Source organism: Pichia kudriavzevii, chromosome 3 (assembly GCF_003054445.1).
Source record: "Pichia kudriavzevii chromosome 3, complete sequence".
NCBI classification, from domain to species: domain Eukaryota; kingdom Fungi; phylum Ascomycota; class Pichiomycetes; order Pichiales; family Pichiaceae; genus Pichia; species Pichia kudriavzevii.
Genome location: NC_042508.1, coordinates 377,747 through 396,769, shown reverse-complemented (window position 1 = coordinate 396,769; position 19,023 = coordinate 377,747). Strand labels below are relative to the sequence as shown.

Genomic DNA, 19,023 nt, shown 5'->3' with positions numbered 1-19,023 from the left:
TTATATCTGGAGTTTTCCCCAAGGATTGTCTCACTTGCGCATTGATATGGAAAAATCATAAAAATCTGATACGGATTTGTTACTAATGTGAGCCTTCTTCATGATATTTAACGACAGAATAGGAAAATATGGGAAGGAGAGGACGCCCTTTAAAGGAGAACGACAAGCCATTCACTGGAGAGTCTACACTCTCTATTCACGTGGGGAAAAGTGCTAGCACAGCACAGAGTCAAAGTGCGGCTATAGCGAGACAAGGATTTCGGTCTACACCACACTTGAAACAAAGAGGCAAAGTGTTGGAAGACTATAATCTACAACAGCGTGGGAAGAAGATACACCAAGAGATGTGTCAGGTTTTAAGAAAAAAGGAGTTGGATTCATCTCCAATCACCGAACTTATGAGTGATCCGGCTAACTATGAGCCATCTTCACCATTGACTATGAATATGAGTATGGATATGAATATGATGGGCACTCACACATTTCCTACTTCATCCCCGACCAAGGGTTACGAGAAGGCCGAGTATCTGTCACTCTCAAATGCGTTTCCATTGTCTCCAAAGAAGAGCAACGTCTGCGAGACTGCTCTTTGTAGAAATAATACCTTTGACCCCCTGGAGTTGTCGCCAAGATTCAAACTAAATACAAGTACAAGCGCAAGCTCAGAGGCCAACTTATATTCCAATAGGGTTACAAAGCCAAAACCTAGAATAAAACGACAATTCCATTATATTATGTTCCCCTTTGAATATCGAATTACACTCCATCTAGATACCAATGGTAGAGCCAACATCCATGCAAGAGTACTTGAACGAAATATACAACACCATGAACTTTGCTATCAGAATAACCACCGCAGAAAGGACAGTCCATATTATTTCCTAAGAGAGGATCCATTTTTACCACAGTATGTGAATCCCCACAATGTATTTTTCTCATCTCCTTTAACATTATCACCGAATGTTCAAGATAACTACACCGGTGAGAATTCCTCCATGCTGAAAATTAAGCCAGTGAACATTGAAGGTAATAATGCCTTGCTAGACATGGAGAAACTAGTGACAGATATGCATAGTAGCTGATTTCAGAATTTGGAGGTTATGACTGGCAAGAAACTCCACTTTTAAATTTACCGCAACGAACTTCCATTAGAGTTACTCATCTACATCGCATATTATTTTTATGCACATTACATGTTCTTTCCTTCCTTTCCTTCTAACAGGGCCCTGGCAGAGGGATATCTACTAATTTTTTTAGTGCATTCCTAGTTTTGTCACCCCTCCCTCTAAAACTTCTTTTAGCTTCCAATTTTTATGTCGGGATTATGAGCCATATTTGTTTGAAGAAGGATTTGCAATGTTGCAACAGCTGGCTATATTGGGGCTGGGCAGAAAGCCAAATTTTTCTTTTGAGCAATGCATGCACAGAACAATGCGAAATGCAAAAAAAAAAGTACACTGTGTGAACCAATTTAGCTTTGGCACTAGGCCCACTTCCCACAATGTATATGCAACCAGAAGGCATTCTATGGAATGGGGAATGATCTGCGATTATCATTGCTTTCCCCAAACTTGTTTTTTTTTTGGTGTATAAAAACACCAGTGCTGCCTACCTCTTGTTTCTCATAGATAACACCTTCAAAGAAATTGGATCGTTGAATAAGCAAAGTTACAAATGGCCCAACCACTTAACTTAGCACATCAGTTTCTTGATACCAACTTTATCGAATCTAAAAAGTACAATGATTTCAATATTCTACCAATCATAAGTACGAACCCATACTGTGAATCCTTTATAGATACACCTCCACCGATTGCGGTAGATTATTTCTCCTATGACCTAACATTTGAGCAGTACCATTCTTGTTGGAAGAACATCAGCAACAACCAGTTTATGAAACCTTATGAATTGTCCAATGTCGACAATATCACCCGTTTGAGAGTTGTACAACAGACAGACGACTTGATGATGTTTTTACCCACCACATCACAAGCCAGATTAGAAAATGCGTGCTGGAGAGCATGGGGTAAAAAGCTCAACCATTTGGACGAACTCAACCCAAGAGAAATTAACTGGTTTAAAGAAAATGACGTTACAGTCTTGTATGGGCCTCTAATACAGGAGAACCGAAGCTACGAGGACTTGAGATCAAGAAAAATGGAGCCAAGCGTGTCCACGCCAAGCAGCCCTTCTGTTGACTGGTCCGATAACAGCATTGACAGCGACTCTGAGAGCCTCCTACAGAGACGGTACAGCTTTGAATCCAACTCCTCCATTCCTACATCTGTATCTACCGCCTCAAGTACACCATTGAAAGGCATATTGAAGAAACGCCGTAACGGCTATCATCCAGAGAAGGGGAAACAGAAAAAGAAATGCTCCTTCAGTGAAGAGCTTTGTAGTGTTTGTGACATTGTTTAATACATATTCCCCTTTATAAATATTTATATACCCTTATCGACTTCTAATTATACCGCAACTACAGTTACTCTATATGTGTCCGCCCAATGTTTACCTACCTGCGTCGGGCATTATGCATGTTTCCTATCCCTAAAGGGCCCTCCCCACTATTGTTGCCCGGATATTTCATCGCGAAAGTTACGAGTTTCTTTCTCCTCTGTTCTGTTTTCTTTGTTCTTTTTGTTGGTACATGTGCGATTGTTTCGGTAGCACGCCAAAAGAAGGGAGACATAATTAGCGACATTCCTTGCTGTTTCTTTGTTGGTTTCTAAACTGGAAGTTTAAAGCTCTTTAATTCAGAACGTAAGGGTAAGAGTGGATGGCCAGTTTGTATTTTTTTTGAACGGACCTCAAAGTGTCGGAGAAAGCCGGCGGGTTCGTCAATCCCTTTAGCAACTACATGTAATGCGTAGTTTACCGGTCCCTAAGGTTTCTGGATCGATCGGATTGAGAAACTGGGCTGTTTCTTTGCACTTTTCTAGAACACCTCCCGATTCTTTCCTCACATGAGATCGGCTACAGTTGTATTTGCGTATTTAACATGGTTTCTAATTATACATATTCTTATAGAGAGAAGGAAAGTAAACGCTTTCTAGTGGACACGTTTTCTTGATGCAATAGTGTATACTATTCTTCGATTTTGTACAACACAACTCCTCGAAGCACCTTAATAACGCCATATGTCTCATGGTACATTTCATCATGGCCAATCTTTAGACTTCGTTTGGACCTGTTTTTGTGTTCACTGCCGGGCAGTGGCCATCTACACTTCATATTTAGTCGGGTACATTCTTCACAGCTAGGCTTCCCTTCCGAACATCGTTTTTTCCGATACCGGCACGTTAGACATCCTGTCCTGGACCGCTTACAGGTCCTGTTGTCTGAATTACTCTCCAAGACATGTTTTATCAACGAGCCCTGCAGAACACCTTCTCTCCCTTCGGTTGGTGACTTGTAGACATACGTACTACTTGCAACCTCAAAATAAAGTTCATCTCTAGTTTCAGGCCTGGCGTTGGATGTATCCAACGGTGAACTAGCACTATGAGGAGTTAAGAAAGACATCTGACTGTTCCTTCGAAACATATTTGTAGAAGTCGTGTAGTTCAGTGGAGACTCAGGCGTTGTAGAAAGAGTATTGACTCCACAATTTAAACTGGTAGGGGCATTGTATTGAATTGTTGTTAAGCCATCCTGTCTAGGCATTTGGGGATGGTGGTATTGAGACTGTTTTGACGATTCATTAATTGATGAAGTCAATGACAATGGTATGGTGTATTGTTGTCCCTGAATGGGATGCTGCTTCTCGGACTCGTGATGAAATCGATCAAAATGACAATAGTCACATTGCTGTAGCTCAGGTTGCTGCTGAAACCGACGTTGAGTTGATTCCACCACTTTTGGCATTTGATATGTGGGATAAGAAACAATGTTATAGCCCATCTTGACAATAGGTATAATTTTTCAATCAAATAATAGCTTTTGTTCTTTCTTCTTCAAGAGTTGTAGGAATATTTAACAGCGATTTTATCCAAGAAAGCTTCAAAAAGCCAAGAGATTAGATTAAGTATGCTTTTCGAAAACAGGAAGGAAATTGAATGGGCCTTTTATAGCATAGTACTTCAATCTAACTCCAAACTCATTTAGAAATGGGGGGGGGGGGGTTGAATACCATGCATTTGCCTTTAAATTCTATGCATTACAGCCTGCCAATGCCGTTTCTCGGATCATGCATGAGTGCATTTTAGTTAATCTATGATCAACGTAGATTCTTAATTTTATTACGACATTACTATTAAAAGCGGATTCTCCGTGGAAATAATTTTCCTACTTCCGTGCATGAGTATTAAATCTATGCATATATTTTAGATGTTCTAGAATCTTTTTCTTAATGAAGATGCGGAGTTGTGTCTCCTATCCTCGGAACAACTTTAAAGGCCCTGCATCTTTCAGCTTATTTTGTAAATCATCCCTTACCGGCACTATGTTAATAGGGATTCTTTAACGCAAAGAATTCATAAATCAAGGAGATTTGTCATATGCTAGCCTTATGCGATAGTACGAAAATGGATAGACTTTTGGGCACCTTCACAATGGGTTTTTCCATGGATTATTTGAATGTATAAATTCCGATGCGTGCCCATTGCGCCCCTTTCGGGCTTCGTGGTTACGAGGTACATTGGAACTCACAACATTCTAAAGCAGGGACGGGTGACCCTCCCTGGATGGTTGTAGAAATGTAGTAGGTTGTAATTAACCATAGTGGTGGATAAAATGCTTAACTGTTTTGTTTTGCGTTGTTACTGCAACACGCCTTTCATGACCATATAAGATCGTACCTGGAACCTAAGGGGCAATAAAAAAATTGGGGTAGTTGTCTTCTGCTTTTAGGTAACCAATTTAGGCGCCAATGTTTAAGCTTTTGAAAGAATTAGCTACCGCGCCTTCTAGAATAATAACAACCAAAAGTTCAACTACATGCGTGGCTTTCAATTGAGTGGTAATGGTTATATAAAGGTCTGCATATATGTCCTGAATACTGCGTTATTTTTCCACCATATAAATTTCGAAAATGGATAAATGTAAACCTACAAGATCCTGAAAGAGTATCTCCTATTACTCGACATTGTGTTTAGGCTATATTTATTTCTAAGAGTTTTGACGATCTTTAGATGTTATTTAGCTCATAATGCATTTTGAGATCACACAAGCAGAACGTCTACTATAAGAGTTACAATGCATAACTAAAAACGTACGATACTTATCTCTAGATAAACAACCAACACTTAATAAACTAGAATTGTGTTTAGTTTGTATAAGCTTTTATGTTTTATGAAATCTCTGTAAGAGTGGAAAATATTAAAACAGGAACATTCTTTTTAGGCTTTTAATAACGGTGAATGCATTCATCAGTTTTCCATGAGGAGGTTCTTGTGAAAAGTGTACTAAAAGTAAGTTCCCATATTTCGCTGAGTTGTTCTTCCCTGTAGTAAGAAGTAATATTTTTAGCTCGCTTAGAGATGTCTGCGCTGGTCGGTTAGGGTAGCCTTTCCAGAAGTAAAATCATATCCCTCGTTCATCTATTTCTATATTTCTATGCAAAAATCTCGTGTTAGAGAGGGGAAATACGGAATTAAGTCAATCTGCATAGGAATATGAATATTACAAGGTTTTGGTGCATTAGAATCAAACGATTTAGTGTATTAGAATTAAATAAACTATAGAATAATATTGGACATAAGAAAAAAGAATTAATAAACATACATCTAACGAACAGAAATATCGGAATCGGATCCAGCCTTTTCTTCCGAAACATAATACTTGGTTTTCTCAAGATCGGTATCACTCTCTTCAAGAGCTTCTACTTTACCACTGGCAATCATTATACCATTGGTGTCTGCATGCCTGTTACCAGCAATCTTTGGGAAATATTTTAAATCATATTTATCCATCCACATTCCAAAGAGAAAAACAACATGAGACAGAAACAAAAGAAATAGGTTCGCAATATACCCCTTTTTGAACCGAGGTGCTTCTGCCACATTATACTGGAGAGGATAGCCCCATGCATTGACTGCATAAGAGAAAGCTTGGACCCAACCTAAAACTATAGCTTTTTTCTCAACATTATCTCTGCATAATGTGACAATCCAAGAGTAAAACACCTGTGCCAAACCTGAACTGTAAAGCATACTCATAAAAAAAGCAGACAATATCATCGATTGCGAAACGTCCCATACAATTAACACGATTGCACAATAGTAGGCAATAGCAAACACAAAGTTAACAGTGAAAAATTTTCCATAGTATCTGGTCAAAGGAGAAATAAATATTGCTGCCGGTATACCCACACAATACATGTAAGAATTCCAGTTGGTAACCATTGAAGTAGTGAAATATTCCGGCCTGCTCTTCATATAAAGCAAGGCACCATTAGAGTACCAGCACTGGTGATGTAATGTCCAAAGAAGCGTACCAAAATAGATTTGCCAAGTACCTAAAGTTTCTTTCAAAGTTTTCAAAGTAAATTTATCTGGGATAGCCACTTTGTTTTTTAACCTGTTTCTTGCAAAAATCATATCATCTTCAGAGAAAAAACCAAACTTTTTACATGCTGGCGGAATACCAGGGAATAGTAGGAAACCGTACAAAAATATTCCAAAAGTCATAATGGCATCAATAATAAATTGCCATTGCCAACCCTTCAATCCATAAACCCCGTTTAAATTCTCCCTAGCACGTGTCTGCAATGCACCTGAACTGGCCGAACCAGCAGTCGCAAAGGCACCATAAACACCTGCCCGTTTAAATAGTTCTTCATCGGTTAAGAAACTAGAAAGAATGACATACGTGGCTGGAAAAGAACATGCCTCAAATACCCCAACAAAAAATCTAACCACGTACATCTCCTTTGCAGAACGCACGTATGCGTTTGCTAAAGTCATCATTCCCCATGCCAATTCACATACGAGCAACAAATGCCTTGAAAATTGCGGTTTAGTAATGAGCAAACTGATGGGAATTTGAAAAACTGCATAACCAACCGTATAACAAGTGTTGAAGTAGTTCAATTCATTACCTTTCAAGTTAAGGTCGTTTTTCAAACCAGACACATAAGCAGAACCAACATTGGTATTATCCAAATACTTGGTGTAGAAAGAAGCACACAAGAAAAAGAATACACAAATATCCACTTTCATAAGAAACTTTCTCTCATATGCACTGTAATGAGAAGGGTACCAGTCAAAGGCTTTCAAAAAGTTGATATTGTCCCATTTGGATACTTTAATTGGTTTCCTCTCCCGGTCAATTGTTTGATCGATATAGTCTTCTCTAAAAGACTCTTTTTTATCAATTTTGAAAAATTGCCAAAAAAACTCTTTGGCGTTATCTTTCCTGAACATGTTTGGTGTTGTTACTTACTCCATTAAAATTCTAAATTTCATACTGAACTCTAGTAGAAAGGAAATATATAGGCTATTTATATTAATTCCCAGCTATGGATAACCTCACCCGTTACAGCTTTACACAATTTTCTTGATTATCCTATAGTATCATATAATCAGAATGAACCTAAATTAAGTTTATATGAGTATGTAGCTGTGGAGGTTTTATTGATGCCACACTTAAAGAACCACAACGCTGTCTCCTTCCTCTGTTTTTTTTATCAAAAAGTTTTCTCTCTTCAAATCAAATCAAGATTATGCACAGCCCCCTTACAAAGTGATAAACGCCAAAATACTTCCACAGTTCCAAATTTACAGTTTACTGGCTAACAATCTGATAAAAGTTCTTGCAATGACTCTCATTTGTCAACTTGAATTAGAGTTTTAGTTATATCCCTTTCAGTGAGAATTAATTGTGTATGAATGCGAGCCACAGTTAGTCCAGTTGGTTCCTCTAGCTTGATCACATTTGATACATCACACACTTAGTTGAAGCAAGCTTTCCTCTTGGCAAAAGAAAAAAATTATAACTTTTCATAGGTGTTCGGGGGGTCATCTAACGTTTTGGTAGGTCTACTTAACAAATTATACTTCGAAAAAAATATAAAAAAGAAGTAATAACGAAAACTAAATACAGGCCGAATCTGTTTCCAACTTACCAGCAAAAAAGTAATGCAAATTAGTCAGTATAGTATATATGTGTTTTCTTCAATGGTGTTTCCAAAGAAGATGACTCTTTAATTTCGTAGATTTCTTTTTCGACATCGATGTCGAAATCAAGCTCTTCCGCTTCTTTGCTTTTAGATGGTGCAATCAGAATATCATCTTCATTAACATGTCTATTACCAGAAATGCCTGGAAAATACTTCAAATCGTATTTGTCAAGCCACAACCCTATAAAAAACACGACGTGTGAAGCAGCAATCAACACAATGTTTATAATGTAACCTTTTTTGAATGAAGGTGCATCTTTAACATTATATTGCAATGGTATCGCAAAGGCATTTATTGCATACGATAACGCTTGAACCCAACTTAAAACTAAAGCTTTTTTTTCCACATTGTCTTTACATAAAGTTGCAATCCACGTATAATAAACCTGTGCCAAACCGTCTCTGTAAGGCCGTTGTAAAAAGAATGCAGCAATAAGCACACTATTTGGGACACTCCAAATGATGAACACAATGCACGCAAAATATGCAGTCAGCATCACAACATTAACCGGGATGAGCTTCCCGTAGTATTTGCACAATGGCGCAACTATGATAGCACACGGAATACCAACGCAGTACATATATGAATCCCAATTTGTAACCATTGAAGTTGTGTATATCTCGGGTTTACTTTTCATATATAACTTGGCCCCATTGGAGTACCAAGATTGATGATGTAAGACCCAGATGGCGGATCCAAAGTACACCTGCCAGGTGAACAATGTTTCTTTCAAAGTCATCCAAGTAAATTTCTTTGGAAAGGCAATTTTATTCTGAAGTCTTTTCCTTGCAAATATCATATCGTCTTCAGAGAAAAAACCAAACTTTTTACATGCTGATGGGATTCCGGGGAATAACAGGAACCCGTACAAGAAAATACCAAAGGTTAAAACTGCGTCAATAATGAATTGCCACTGCCAGCCCTTCAAGCCATTAATACCAGCCAAGTGCTCTCTAGCACGTGTTTGCAATGCACCAGCACTGGCATTACCGGCTGTTGCAAAAGCCCCGTAAAACCCTGCCCGTTTGAATAATTCTTCATCGGTCAAAAAACTGGAAAGGATGACATATGTTGCGGGAAAGGAGCAAGCCTCGAAAACACCGATAAAGAATCTAATAGCATACATTTGGTTTGCATTGGTGACATAAGCGTTTGCTAAGGTCATCATACCCCAGGCCAATTCACAAAAAAGTAAAAGATGCCTTGCAAACTGAGGTTTGGTAATCAAAAGAGTAATTGGAATTTGAAAAACGGCATAACCAACGGTGTAACATGTATTGAAAAAGTTTAACTCATTTCCATGTAGTTTTAGATCCTCCTTCATACCCGAGACATAGGCAGACCCAACATTGGCATTATCAAGATATTTAGTGTAAAAAGAAAAACATAGAAACAACAAAACACAGACATCTACCTTCATCAAAAACTTTCTCTCATATGCACTGTAGTGGGATGGATACCAGTTAAAAGCATTTAAAACATTGTACTTTGAGTACTTCCCCAATTTTTCAGGTTTACGGTCCCGATCAATTGATTGATCAATATAGTCCCTTTTGAAAGTGGACGGCTTGTCAATCTTGAAAAATTGCCAGACAACTTCTCCAATACCTGTCATTATCTATGTATACGGAAAACTGGTTTATTTCAGAATGAAAAAAAAAAGACATTGTAAGGTTTCTAATGAGTCCTGTATTATGGCTCCTCATGTTTATAAATCAACAAACTAGCTTCTCCAGCCAATTAGTCGTACCAATCAAATCAGAGATAACCTCTGAATATAGTTAGAGTAAGCTATATTTATCAGTGATTACTGTGGATTGCACAAAGTACGGCTTTAAATTGCCACATTTTTTTTTTTACGTAACCTCCGACAATTTTTCATTCAGCTTTAAAGTATGTTGTCATTGATAAGAGGTTTGCGCCACACCTTTACAACAATTTTGCATCGACAGTAACATTCCCTTCACAATAGAACATGGTTGCTAAAAGGTATTTCTCTTCTTTACACAAGTGCGGCAAGAGCCCTGTACATATATGCGTTACAAGGTAGTCACATGACAAATATTCTCGCAGGAATATTCGAGCCTCGTCTAATCAGTATACAGAAGTAGTGTAGATGATGGAGTTTAGTCCCACTGATGAATAGGTCTGCCTAATGCTTCCCTTTGAGACTTTGAGTCCGGATCGAAGAATGGAACTTCCGCTAGGGAGGTAACTCTGGTACCATGTCTTGGCTCTTCTCCCTCATGATCCCAAATATTTCTGTGCTGAGATACTCTGTTATCCCAGATTGCCGAAGTCCCGCAGCCTTCTTCTGAAGACGTCCACTTGAACCTGATTTGGAGATCTGCATTTTTTTCATAAACATCAAACAAGTAGTTGAGAATTAAGTCTGATTCAACAGGCGACAGGCCCACTATTCTTCTCGTCATACTTCTATTTACAGCCAAAAACTTCCAGCCTGTTGCTGGGTGGGTTCTAACTAATGGATGAATTCTTTCAATTTTTTTGGGTCCACCTAGTGGATCGTTTCTGTCTAGATAAGCATGTGCGGAAATGTATACGGCCTTCTTACCATCCAAGAACCTTTTAAACTCATCGGACAACTTATCGTATGCACCATAACCGGACGCCCACAATGTATCACCCCCACTTTTAGGAATAGCATCTAGATGCAAATGAGTATAGCCGGCTGGTTGATGTTCATGGACTAAATCAGTGTGCCAAGTCTGATTTCCAATTGATTTATTACGAATAGGATCCCAATTTGACAAATTCGCATTGGCATAGTTCAATACCATTCCCTTTTTCAGCTTAAAATCGTTCCATATAACAGTTGCACCTGGCAAACCGGTAACGTGTGGAGTTTGTGGATGTACTTCCACGTTACCTAAATACGAGCCCAATTCATGTTGTTTAGTGGGTGGAAGCTTTTGGTCTCTGAAAAAGACAACGACTCTCTCCGCAACAAGAAGAGCCAACTCATCCTTCTGTTGGTCAGTCAAGTCTGCGAGCTGCAAGCCAACAATCTCGGTACCAACGTTTTTAGTCAAGTGGATGACCTCTTTTGCAGCACCAAGCAATGCCTTCTTTTCTGGGTCGGCGTTCTTACCCCTCTCAATATAAGGCACGTCTTCAGCCCTAATAGCGTGTGCTTCGTCAACAAAAATTGGAATCTCTAAGACATCAGGGATCTCTGGATAACCTGCTGATAAATCAATGCCTCCATCTTCCAATCTTTTTCTGGAAGATTCAGGCAGCATTAAAACACCCTCTTTATCTGCACCATCGTGGAAATGGATGGAAGAGCCGATATTAAGACTATGTTCAGTTCTGATGATATTTGCAATCTGTTGATCTATTGGAGCATTTTTTTGGTTACTGGACAGCGTGTTACTCGTTCTGATCGTTTCAGTGGTTGTGCTAGTAAAGGACATGTCTGGAGCTCCATATAAATACTTAAACGAAAGTTCTTTGAGACCTGAGTTGTCCTAGCATGATACTACTAGGCCGTGAAAGTGCTTTTATACGAACCGAAGCGGAAACGGTGTTTCCGCTGTAGTATAGATATATAGAATTTAAGAGTTCTTTTAATTTGTCGTATGATATATAGTGGTACTGTCACAAACGCATTAGAAAGATGTGGAGTTTCAAAGAAAATTGTGGAAGCAAACACAAAAGCCACATATTTGGACTGCATTAGATAGCAATGTCTCTCCAGTAGCGAATAAATCACACTATAATTTTTTTTGGTTAATCAATACAAAATATCAGTTTATTGGAAATATTAACTCTGTTCTGATAAACTTTTGAATTTTGCTTTATCCCACTCTGCACAATTAACAAAAGAATAACGTCGACTACTTTTGCAAATGCAATCTAAACAGAATTAAAAGTGAGAAAACTAATGGTCCTATATAGAGAAAAACGAAAATGATTAAATAGGATATTTAATATATGAAACCTACCTAGTACTCATTCCCATTGGTGAATTGGCTTGCCTAATGCTTCTCTCTGAGACTTTGATTCCGGATCAAAGAATGGAACTTCAGCTAAAGAGGTAACTCTGGTACCATGTCTAGACTCAGCACCTTCATTATCCCAGACTGATCTATGCTGTGAGATTCTGTTATCCCAGATAGCAGAAGTACCATAGCCCTCCTTTGTTGGAGACCACTTAAATCTTACTTGGATATCTGCATTCTTCTCGTAAATGTCAAAGAGGTAGTTAAGGATCAAATCCGATTCGACTGGAGAAACCCCAATAATTCTTCTAGTCATTGCTCTATTGATGAAAAGTGACTTCCAACCTGTTGCAGGGTGGGTTCTGACTAACGGATGAACTCTTTCAATTCTCTTTGGTCCACCTAGTGGGTCTTCTCTATCTAAGTAAGCATGTGCTGAAACGTAAACAGCTTTCTTACCATCCAAGAACTTCTTAAATTCGTCTGACAACTTATCATACGCCCCATAACCTGAAGCCCATAGCGTGTCATCTCCAGTTGTCGGAACTGAATCTATGTGTAGATGAGTGTAACCCGCAGGTTGATGTTCGTGGACTAAATCTGTGTGCCAGACCTGTGTTCCTCTTGCTGGATAACGTAAAGAGTCCCAATTGCCTAGATTGTTGTTTTCGTAGTTAATGTTAACACCTTTAAGAGCAAAATAATCATTCCAAATAACTGAGTTACCAGGCAAACCAGTGACATGCGTGGTTTGCGGATGATACTCAATGTTACCTAAATACTTGCCTAACTCAAGCTGTTCACTTGGTAATAATTTTTGATCTCTGAAAAAGACAACGACTCTCTCCGCAACAAGAAGAGCCAACTCATCCTTCTGTTGGTCAGTCAAGTCTGCAAGCTGCAAGCCAACAATCTCAGTACCAACGTTTTTAGTCAAGTGGATGACCTCTTTTGCAGCACCAAGCAATGCCTTCTTTTCTGGGTCGGCATTCTTTGCACGTTCAATATAAGGTGCATCTTCTGCTCTGATGGCATATGCTTGGTCAAGATACACAGGAATTTCTGCTCTTGGAGGTGTTTCCGGATAACCAACCGATAAATCAATATTATCGGCCTCCAAACGCTCTCTTGTAGACTTTGATAGAATTTTCAAGCCTTCAGGATCAGGACCGGGGTTAATCCGTAATTTTAAATTACCATTATTTGTGATCTTCAAATCATTATGAGCTCTAATTAGGTTTTCTATTTGTTGGTCAATTGGAATGTCATTAACAATAGACAAGGATGAATTGTCTTTAACACTGACAGTCTCGGTTCCGGTAGTCATGTTTGTTGCCTGGTGTGTATAAATTGGAATAAAGTACTACAACAAATAGAACACAGAAACACATCCTTTTATGTACTTGGACTATCTCCCTGTGTTGGGTAAAATATGTGTTTTTGATTAGTAATAGATGCTCTTTCAAACTCAAAGCCACCACCACCACTGTGGAGTCTCAACAACATTTAAACTTTTTTAAAATGTGGATATTACCTATAATACGGTCTGAAGTTGTATTTTGTTTTTGTCAACAGAGCCACACTATGTTATCAGAGCCGATAGTAAAAACAATAGAAAAAACTGCTTCATGAGATAAGGGCTGTTCTCTTATGATATCCAGCTTGATCATCGCAACGAATAGGAACAAACTAGTAAAACATCAAAAAAGAAAAAAAAAATGAAAATGCATATCGTCTTAAATCTAATTATTCTCTAGACAGTATGAAAAAAAATATTGTTATAGAATTACTCCCACTTATAGATTGGTTTACCTAATGCTTCTCTTTGAGACTTTGAATTTGGGTCGAAGTAAGGGACTTCTGCAAGTGTTGTGACTCTAGTCCCGTGTCTAGGCTCATCTCCTTCATAGTCAAAGATATTTTTATGCTGCGAAACTCTATTGTCCCAGATAGCCGAAGTTCCGTAACCCTCTTGAGTAGGTTGCCAATTAAACCTAACTTGAACATCTGCATTTTTCTCGAAGATATCAAAGAGGTAGCTGAGAATTAAATCCGATTCCACTGGAGATACCCCGATGATTCTCTTTATATGGCCTCTATTTATGAACAAAGATTTCCACCCAGTCACAGGGTGGGTTCTAACCAATGGGTGAACCCTGGAAACCTGTTTGGGACCTCCTAAAGGGTCATTTCTGTCAATGTAACCATGAAGGGATTGGAGCTCAACCTGCTTTCCATCTAAAAAGTTTTTGAACTCATCACTCAACTTATCGTAAGCTGCATATCCTGAAGCCCATGTGGTATCACCTCCAAGAGATGGAATGGCATCCAAATGTAAATGTGTATAGCCTGCTGGTTGGAGTTCATGGACCAAGTCTGTATGCCATGCAAATGGTCCTTGATGTTGATAACGCAAAACATCCCAGTTCTGTAAACCATTATTTGCAAAGTTGGCTTTGTTTCCCTTTTTCTTACTATAGTCACTCCATAAGACTGTTGTACCTGGAATACCATTAACATGGGTTGCTTGTGGATGTACTTCAACTTTCCCCCAATAACTGCCAAGGGCCTTTTGTTGTGAAGGCGGTAATTTTTGATTTCTAAAAAAAACAACAACCCTTTCTGATACTAGCAGGGCTAACTCATTCTTTTGTTCGTCAGTTAAATCCACAAGTTGCAAACCTACAATTTCCGTGCCAATGTTTTTAGTCAAGTGAATAACTTCCTTTGCAGCACCAAAGAGCGCCTTTTTCTCAGGATCTGCATTTTTTGCCCTATCGTCATAGGGTGTTTCGAAACTTCTTATCTTCAAAACCTCATCAACATAAATGGGAATATTTTCTGAGGGAGGAATTTCAGGATAGCCCTGAGAAATTTCAATATTATCATCCTCCAATCTTTTTTTGGTCGATTCTGGTAAAATCTCTAGGCCAACTGGATCCGGTCCCGTTGGAGTTTTTGAATTACGGTTTCTAAAAATGGTTTCCAATTGTTGCTCAACAGGAAGGTCATTTACAATTTCAAAATTTTTGCTAAGGTTGTTGCCAAATGTATCGATGGTAGTCATTGTTGGGTGAGAGCTCTTTTTATTTGACTCGAGAAATACGAAATTATAATCGAACTCGTCTCTTTTATAGCTGAAGCATCATATTGCCAGATAATCCTTTGAATTTGAAAACTGTGGTGCTAAGCCACCACACTAAACCCAACGTTAAGGCAACACTCTTTATCAGATAAGAAACTGTTTAAATGGTTTCTCATTGGATGGAGTTTCAATGTAGTGAGCCACATAGTCATTATTAACATACAGAACAGAGATACGACATAATTCACCATATCCACTATAATCTCAGCACTTTTCTTTAAGGCACCTGATCAAGAGAATCTTTACTTGATTAAATGAGAATATTAGACCGTCTTTATTTTTTTGATCACTAAATTTATTTGAATACATTCAATTGGGAATATACAGGTAAATATATCGTGATACTTAACTTTGTAGGGAAAATCAATATTTGATATTTCAATCCCATTTATGAATCGGCTTGCCTAATGCTTCTCTCTGAGACTTTGATTCCGGATCAAAGAATGGAACTTCAGCTAAAGAGGTAACTCTGGTACCATGCCTAGACTCTTCACCCTCGTGATCCCAAACGGCTCTATGCTGTGAGATTCTGTTATCCCAGATAGCAGAAGTACCATAGCCCTCCTTTGTTGGAGACCACTTAAATCTTACTTGGATATCTGCATTCTTCTCGTAAATGTCAAAGAGGTAGTTAAGGATCAAATCCGATTCGACTGGAGAAACCCCAATAATTCTTTTGGTTAAACCTCTATTAACGTAGAGAGATTTCCAACCCGTCGCCGGGTGGGTTCTGACTAACGGATGGACTCTCTCAATCTTTTTTGGTCCACCTAGTGGGTCTTCTCTATCTAAGTAAGCATGCGATGAAACGTAAACAGCTTTCTTACCATCCAAGAACTTCTTAAATTCGTCTGACAGCTTATCATATGCGCCGTAACCAGAAGACCAGATAGTGTCACCACCTATTGACGGGATGGCATCAAGATGTAGATGTGTGTAGCCAGCAGGCTGGTGTTCGTGTACCAAATCAGTATGCCACCCCTGATTACCATAGCCAGGGTAACGTAGTGTGTCCCAGTTGGCTAAGTTTGCATTTGCAAAGTTTAGCTTAGAATCTTTCTTATTGATGTAATCGTTCCAAATAACTGTGGCCCCAGGCAAGCCAGTCACGTGGGGGACTTGGGCATGATACTCAATATTACCTAAATACGAGCCCAATTCATGTTGTTTAGTGGGTGGAAGCTTTTGGTCTCTGAAAAAGACAACGACTCTCTCCGCAACAAGAAGAGCCAACTCATCCTTCTGTTGGTCAGTCAAGTCTGCGAGCTGCAAGCCAACAATCTCGGTACCAACGTTTTTAGTCAAATGGATGACCTCTTTTGCAGCACCAAGCAATGCCTTCTTTTCTGGGTCGGCATTCTTTGCACGTTCAATATAAGGTGCATCTTCAGCCCTAATAGCGTGTGCTTCGTCAACAAAAATTGGTATTTGGGTCCTTGGTGGAATTTCGGGATAACCTTTGGATATATCAAGACCATCTGCTTCGATTCTTTTCCTGGAAGATGCAGGAAGTAGCTTTAAACCTTCTGAGTCCGGGCCACCTTCAAAATTGATATTTGCCTCATTGGATCTCGTGATGCTCAACTCTTTGTGAGATCTAATCAACTTCTCAATTTGTTTGTCAATAGAGACATCATCGTGGACAGTTAAACTAGCGTCGGTATTATGCTGGTAGGTTTGGGTTTTTGTGGCCATTGTAAGTAAAACTCAAAGCACTGTTTTTGGGTACTAATGGATTAATTTGTTGGTTGGTTGAATCTAAGTTTCATGGTGAATTGCACGTTCTTTCATTTAAAAGGACTTTCAATCATTATATAAACAAGCAATTATTCATTACAAGCCACACTATAGGTGATTAGTAATCAGTATCACGCTTGTAGGAACCGATATCTTTCTCCAAAAAGCAAGCTTAAAGGAGTCAGGAATCAGCTAGTTTGTGGCGTTATTTCTAAGAAGAAGTAAAGATAGAGAGCCACACTTCAATTTTCTGCCTATAAACAACTGTGAATTCGAGAAGCTTAAGTTGAAGAATTTACACAATTGTGTATTTTTTTGTCATAGCGGAAACAGTATTAAAGTGCCCAATGACCCTGTTCGTTAAAGTCCTGGGAATTCTAAAGCCATGTGGCACAATGTAGAACACTTTTTTGTCCTTAAGTAGTAACCTAGTAAGCATGACTATCTCGGAGCGTCCTCAATTTAATATTAAATCTGTTGCAATTATAGGTGCTGGTCCATCTGGTATTGCTTCGCTGCATGAATTATCAAGAGTTACCAGAACTGGCAAATCGTTATTTGGTTTGAAAGATATATCCGAGTATGAGGAAAAAGGCAATACTGCTTTTCCAAAACTAGTAGCTTTTGAAAGGAACGCATCTGTTGGAGGTGTTTGGTCTAAAAGCGCATTTGGCTACAACAACAAGGATCCTGACTTGCCGATAATTGAAGACGACAAAATTGATCTGACAAAACCTGAACAGATATACAAGAAATATGAGATTGACAAGGAACTGGAAGAAAAGTTAGAGTTTTCAACTTATGAAAAACCTATTCAAATACCTTTAAATGAAAATCTGGAAACTATTACTAAACACCAGTGGAGAAGCTCAGCCGCATATGAGGGGTTGTTTACAAATGTCACCAATAGATTCATGCAATTCTCTTTTCACGAGAAAACGGGTGACGAGTTAAAAAAGTTGGATTACAGGTACAAGAATTTGCCTGGGTTTCAATATGCTCGTGATGTTGGTGCGTATCTTGAAGAAGCAGTTGAAACCTATAATCTTGAAAAGTACATTCGATTCAATTCAAACGTTGAAAGAGTACAAAAAACTCCCACAGGAAAATGGGAGGTTATTGTTTCGTTTATGTCTGAAGCAGAAGGGAAGAAGTATTTGAATTGGTACAAAGAATATTTTGACGCTGTAATTATTGGCAACGGTAAAACTGTCCCAATAGTACCTTCCTTTAAAGGGTTGAAGCAATTTGCAGAAACTAATAAAAATAAGGTTACTATTAAACTTGCCAAATCTGTTCAGGAGACGACCTTCATTAAGAATGCCAAAAAATTACTTTTCATTGGTTCATCGGTTTCAAGTATTGACCTTATACAGTACGCTTTTCCAAGGGACTTAGATAATCCTTCTGTTTATATTTCCAGAAGAAGTGCAACGGCCCATTTGGACTGGATTAACGGATGTACATACTCTAAAGGAATTGTCAATAAACCTACCATTGAAGAGTTTCTGCCAGAGTCCAATTCTATCAAGTTTACCGACGGAACAGTTGAATCGGGCTTTGATGTTATTGTGATTTGTTGTGGTTACCATATGTATTACCCTTTTTTGACAAATGTTTCTCAAGATTCCTTAAAATGGTACCAATACACCTTTTGGGTTGACGATCCAACGTTGGCTTTGGTGGGTAATACATATGCTGGGTTTTTCTTTAATAGAGTAGAAGCACAAGGTGCTGCATTAGCTGGAGTTTGGACAAATAAACACAAATTGCCTGACCGAGAATCACAATTAAAGATTATAGCCAACAAGCCTCAGCTAAGTGTGGGATTGATCAACCAGGAGTTTATAAATCCCTTAATTAATCTATCTTTGGAAGGCAGGCCACACCCATTTGATGTCGATCAGAGTAAAAGCGATCATGTTGCTCAGATATGTCATGCTCAATTGACTATTCCGGATTTGTTTTACAAAATCAGGGACGGTCTAGTAGATCCAATGAATTTATGATTTTTTGACAACTATAGGTTTGATACTTATATAAATATCTTGATTTA

The 19,023-nt window shown here is 38.6% G+C and overlaps 10 protein-coding genes across 10 annotated transcripts; 3 read left to right on the top strand and 7 right to left on the bottom strand.

Annotated features, from left to right (window-relative positions):
• Positions 1-128: 128 nt before the first annotated feature.
• On the top strand, positions 129-1,082 carry C5L36_0C01870 (uncharacterized protein; the record flags this gene model as incomplete). The annotated part of the gene is made up of 1 exon (XM_029465858.1): positions 129-1,082. One exon carries the CDS (start codon positions 129-131, stop codon positions 1,080-1,082), a length of 954 nt encoding a protein of 317 aa, XP_029321718.1.
• A 592-nt stretch (positions 1,083-1,674) lies between these two features.
• Positions 1,675-2,421, top strand: C5L36_0C01860 (uncharacterized protein; the record flags this gene model as incomplete). The annotated part of the gene is made up of 1 exon (XM_029465857.1): positions 1,675-2,421. The coding sequence occupies one exon, from the start codon at positions 1,675-1,677 to the stop codon at positions 2,419-2,421; it is 747 nt and encodes a 248-aa protein (XP_029321717.1).
• Positions 2,422-3,087: 666 nt separating this feature from the next.
• Positions 3,088-3,903, bottom strand: C5L36_0C01850 (uncharacterized protein; the record flags this gene model as incomplete). The annotated part of the gene is made up of 1 exon (XM_029465856.1): positions 3,088-3,903. One exon carries the CDS (start codon positions 3,901-3,903, stop codon positions 3,088-3,090), a length of 816 nt encoding a protein of 271 aa, XP_029321716.1.
• A 1,823-nt stretch (positions 3,904-5,726) lies between these two features.
• Positions 5,727-7,364, bottom strand: C5L36_0C01840 (uncharacterized protein; the record flags this gene model as incomplete). The annotated part of the gene is made up of 1 exon (XM_029465855.1): positions 5,727-7,364. The coding sequence occupies one exon, from the start codon at positions 7,362-7,364 to the stop codon at positions 5,727-5,729; it is 1,638 nt and encodes a 545-aa protein (XP_029321715.1).
• Positions 7,365-8,085: 721 nt separating this feature from the next.
• Positions 8,086-9,735, bottom strand: C5L36_0C01830 (uncharacterized protein; the record flags this gene model as incomplete). Its single annotated transcript, XM_029465854.1, has 1 exon — positions 8,086-9,735. One exon carries the CDS (start codon positions 9,733-9,735, stop codon positions 8,086-8,088), a length of 1,650 nt encoding a protein of 549 aa, XP_029321714.1.
• A 511-nt stretch (positions 9,736-10,246) lies between these two features.
• On the bottom strand, positions 10,247-11,557 carry C5L36_0C01820 (uncharacterized protein; the record flags this gene model as incomplete). Its single annotated transcript, XM_029465853.1, has 1 exon — positions 10,247-11,557. One exon carries the CDS (start codon positions 11,555-11,557, stop codon positions 10,247-10,249), a length of 1,311 nt encoding a protein of 436 aa, XP_029321713.1.
• A 538-nt stretch (positions 11,558-12,095) lies between these two features.
• Positions 12,096-13,412, bottom strand: C5L36_0C01810 (uncharacterized protein; the record flags this gene model as incomplete). Its single annotated transcript, XM_029465852.1, has 1 exon — positions 12,096-13,412. The coding sequence occupies one exon, from the start codon at positions 13,410-13,412 to the stop codon at positions 12,096-12,098; it is 1,317 nt and encodes a 438-aa protein (XP_029321712.1).
• Positions 13,413-13,871: 459 nt separating this feature from the next.
• C5L36_0C01800 (uncharacterized protein) lies at positions 13,872-15,152 on the bottom strand (the record flags this gene model as incomplete). The annotated part of the gene is made up of 1 exon (XM_029465851.1): positions 13,872-15,152. The coding sequence occupies one exon, from the start codon at positions 15,150-15,152 to the stop codon at positions 13,872-13,874; it is 1,281 nt and encodes a 426-aa protein (XP_029321711.1).
• A 456-nt stretch (positions 15,153-15,608) lies between these two features.
• On the bottom strand, positions 15,609-16,925 carry C5L36_0C01790 (uncharacterized protein; the record flags this gene model as incomplete). The annotated part of the gene is made up of 1 exon (XM_029465850.1): positions 15,609-16,925. The coding sequence occupies one exon, from the start codon at positions 16,923-16,925 to the stop codon at positions 15,609-15,611; it is 1,317 nt and encodes a 438-aa protein (XP_029321710.1).
• Positions 16,926-17,404: 479 nt separating this feature from the next.
• C5L36_0C01780 (uncharacterized protein) lies at positions 17,405-18,976 on the top strand (the record flags this gene model as incomplete). The annotated part of the gene is made up of 1 exon (XM_029465849.1): positions 17,405-18,976. The coding sequence occupies one exon, from the start codon at positions 17,405-17,407 to the stop codon at positions 18,974-18,976; it is 1,572 nt and encodes a 523-aa protein (XP_029321709.1).
• Positions 18,977-19,023: the final 47 nt, after the last annotated feature.